This window comes from Lactuca serriola, chromosome 4 (assembly GCF_051521515.1).
Source record: "Lactuca serriola cultivar US96UC23 chromosome 4, Lser_US96UC23_V15, whole genome shotgun sequence".
Classification (NCBI taxonomy): Eukaryota; Viridiplantae; Streptophyta; class Magnoliopsida; order Asterales; family Asteraceae; genus Lactuca; species Lactuca serriola.
The window spans coordinates 114,679,755-114,683,585 of NC_136411.1; the positions used below are offsets into that span (position 1 = coordinate 114,679,755).

A 3,831-nucleotide genomic window follows, 5' to 3' on the forward strand; every position below is an offset into this window, starting at 1 on the left:
CTCTCTCGTATACACCCACGCACACACTAAATAAACGCACAAAAACCCTTTCGGTTTCTCTCTCTTTGAGCCCTATTCAACGTTTCTCCATCAGATCTCTCTCTCATGGAGATGCGTGTTTGTTAAAGATTCTTGGCTTCCTCTGTTCTTCTCCTCTTCTGGGTCTCTTATATATCTTTGTCTTTCTCACAAACAGTTGATACAGAAAAGGGTACGTCGCGGTTACATAAAAAGTCTTCGTGAGTGTATCCGGAGAAGTGATAAGATACCAATTTAATTATCTTATATTCTTCTTTTTCTTTTGTCTGTGAGTTTTCGAGTTTGATTGTTATCTTTATAAAGTTAAAATCTTTGTCAAAGAAAGAGAGAGATATGGCGAATGGTGTTGAGGAGATGGATAGGGAGAGTGTGGTGAATGGTTTGACAATGTTTAGCGATGAAGAGGTGAGGGAGATAAGTGGGTTCAAGCGTGGCGGCGATGATTACGTTGAGGTCACGTGCGGGTGCACGAGCCATCGCTACGGCGATGCCGTCGGAACGCTTAGGGTTTTCACCAGCGGTGATCTCGAAATCAGCTGCGAATGTACCCCTGGTTGTGAAGAAGGTCACCCCTTTTTTTTTCTTTCTTTATCTCTTCACCCACTTGCATGTTAATGTGATTGTGTGTATTATATGAGTTCTCTTGGAGGTGGTGTATAATGTCACTCTGTGGTCGTGAATTTTTGACTCCCCCGAAACCAATACTTCCTTCTCATCACATGTCTCCATGAATTTCCATCATTTTTTTGGTTGAAGTTTTCATACACGTTAAGTGTATGATGATATGACTCAATGAAAATTGGGTCTTTGTTATATGGCTTTTCATGGTGTTCTATACGTTTATCTTTGCCTGTTATTGTCTGTTACACAAATCAAACCTTATCTTCTTTCTTCTTTCTTTATCTTTACACTCATTCCATAGTTTTTTGGTGTCTTGTTGGTTGATCTTTCTTACTGTGATGTTATGATAATGACCTTTGTTTTCTCTTCTTTAACAATTGAACTCCTTTCACTGCAGAGTTCTGTTATTCACTTTACACAAGTGACATGTTTACATGATCATGTTTATATGATTTTATTCAGAGTAATTTTGTTTAAATACATAAATATGCTGCATTTACATGTTCAATGGTCATGTTTTGCCTCTACCTATGACAGCATGTGGTCTCTATCATCCCATATAATGATTATATGATGATTAATACCATTGAGGAGGTGTAATAAGTAAATAACATATTTGTGAGCCCTTATATGTCTTAAGGTGTATTTTACAAATAACTTCCATAATGTTTTTAAGTTTATCATGAGGTTATTGAGCTGGTTTTATAATTTGGGCTTGATGTGTCAAGTTGCAGATTGCCAATAACTTTCACCATTGTTTTAAGTTGATGTTAGGTTACAACTTTCTGCTTAATACTAATCTAGATTTATCTGCATGAATCCAATTGTTTGATTTACTTTACCTTTATATGGTAAATGCTAATTGAGATCTGTGTTATCTATAATTAGTATGCAAATCCTAAGGTTTTATTCACTTTGTTCCTTTACCATTTTGGTTTTATGGGGTCCAATTTGTATTTGATGGTGAAGATAAATAGAAACGTATCTGCTTTTCAAGTTTTAATGCCCAAAAGGCGAATCTTGAATATTTCAATCTTTAATTTTTGAAAACTTTTCTGATAATCATGACACTAGATTCCTATGAAACACCATCAAGTTGTAGTTTACAGGGTTGAGTATCTGCTATACTTTATCCAACTTTTGGTCTGACAAAGAGGGCATCTCATAAAAGAATCCCTCTTTTAACATCCAGTATTTCTGCTTTCTTTTGTATTTATAGAATAAAGAAAATTGCATCTAGTTTTTGTGTTTAAAATACTATAATTGGGTAGATTTTTCAAAGCACAATGCCTCAATAAGAAAAAAACTGAGTAAGTAGAATACGGTGATAGACAAATAGTTGAAAGTACATTGCTATTTCTAGCATTTAGCCATTTTTGACATTTTTTAAATATACCATATACTAAAATATTTGTTGTCATTAATCATTACTTCCCCCTAAAACCCAAACTGAATCTAGTTTGTAAAGGGTTAAATGCAAGAATTAGCAATGTACTTCCGTTGATTAGTTTGCTTATTATAGCTTCTTACTTTCATTTCTTTTTATTTAAGCATTGCACTTTGAAACAATTTAAGAAATATTGTTTAAATATAAAGCAATATTTAATCCTATAACTTGATAGATTTTTCAAGTATATAAGAAAAAGGGGGTGAAAGTATGAAGCTATAAACATCTACGAAATAGCAATGTACTTTCATTGATTTGTTTATCATAGCATCCTACTTTCATTTCTTCCTATTATAAAAAAATCTACCCAATTATACATAAATCTTGATGGGTTTTATTGATTAAAATAATTGTTAATTAATTTTCAGACAAGTTAACACCAGCTGCATTTGAGAAGCATTCTGGAAGAGAAACCTCAAGGAAATGGAAGAACAATGTTTGGGTGATTGTTGATGGAGAGAAAGTTCCATTGTCAAAAACCTCACTTTTGAAGTATTACAATCGGGCTTTGAGCAACGGGTCAACCCGTTCACAAGCGGGTCGGGTTTGTCATAGGGACGAGTTTCTTCGGTGCACACAGTGCAATAAGCATAGGAGATTCCGCCTTCGAACAATCGAAGAGTGTCGCACTTATCATGATGCTTTTATAAACATCGATTGGAAGTGTTCCGATCTGCCTTATGACAAGTATGTGATTTTCCAACAACTCCTGATACTGATACTGGTACTGATACTGATAATGATACTGTTGTTTTTTTTTTTAGAATAACGTGCGATGATGATGAGGAAAGAGCGAGCCGAAGGGTGTATAGAGGGTGTGTGAGGTCTCCAACGTGCAGAGGATGCACATCGTGTGTGTGTTTTGGTTGTGGGAATTGTCGCTTCTCAGATTGTGGATGTCAGACATGCATTGACTTCACTAGGAATGTGAAAGCTTAAGGAAAAGCTACTTGATCGTTATTTTAATATGTTTTGGTACTTTTAATTTGTTCCCTTCATTATAAATCTCATGAAAAACATCTTGTTCTTGGTTTTAAAATTATGCATATGGATTATTTGTTATCGTCTCATGTTTTGTTGATCTTTAAATGTAGAGGGCAAAATTTAGATTTACGGGTTTGGTTTTTTGGTTGATTGACTTGATACGAGTGGTTTTTAAGCATTCATAAATTTAACATTTGAACGATTATATTAGATAAAATATTTGTTCTAGAACAAGAGCATATAGTAATTGTTTTTCACCTTCAGCACTTGAAACGTTGAAGTTTGTGCAATTGTCTAGTTGTACTTACAAAGTGTTATTTAACTTTCTTGGTATAATGTCCAAATCTCTGCAACTTGTCTCAAATATTGTAAACTTTAATTTTTTATTAACCCATGTCCGACTCCCACATTAACAAAAACTGCACAAAGTGTCCTGATTTTTAGTTTTTATTTTTTATTTTTTTTATATATAAAAAAAGAAGAGGTTGATTATACCTAAACAAGAATATATGAAATATATATTCTCACCAAGGCTATGAGGTGTACCCCACCTCAAGGGGCGTGGGTTTCTTCCATATAAGCAACAAGGAAGCACGATAGGTGGAATGGGGTATACTCCCCAACACAACCACTTGAGAGGAGAGGAGTAAGAGAGAGTGCCCAATATTGGCTCTCAGACCACCACAACATCCAATGCTCTCGTAGTGCTAGTTGTGCATTCTTGTGGTGAGATATTAAGA

General features: G+C 34.7%; 1 protein-coding gene across 1 annotated transcript; it reads left to right on the plus strand.

The window, feature by feature from the left end:
* Nucleotides 1-220: 220 nt before the first annotated feature.
* Nucleotides 221-3,174, plus strand: LOC145102371 (protein ULTRAPETALA 1-like). The gene is made up of 3 exons (XM_079039757.1): nucleotides 221-604; nucleotides 2,476-2,794; nucleotides 2,872-3,174. The coding sequence occupies exons 1-3, from the start codon at nucleotides 373-375 to the stop codon at nucleotides 3,044-3,046; spliced, it is 726 nt and encodes a 241-aa protein (XP_078895883.1). The 5' UTR covers nucleotides 221-372; the 3' UTR covers nucleotides 3,047-3,174.
* Nucleotides 3,175-3,831: the final 657 nt, after the last annotated feature.

Coding starts and splice junctions, on each gene's coding strand:
- LOC145102371 (XM_079039757.1), top strand. CDS start 373: ATGGCGAATGGTGTTGAGGAGATGGATAGGGAGAGTGTGGTGAATGGT. Junction 605..2,475: donor TACCCCTGGTTGTGAAGAAG/GTCACCCCTTTT, acceptor ATTAATTTTCAG/ACAAGTTAACACCAGCTGCA. Junction 2,795..2,871: donor TCCGATCTGCCTTATGACAA/GTATGTGATTTT, acceptor TTTTTTTTTTAG/AATAACGTGCGATGATGATG.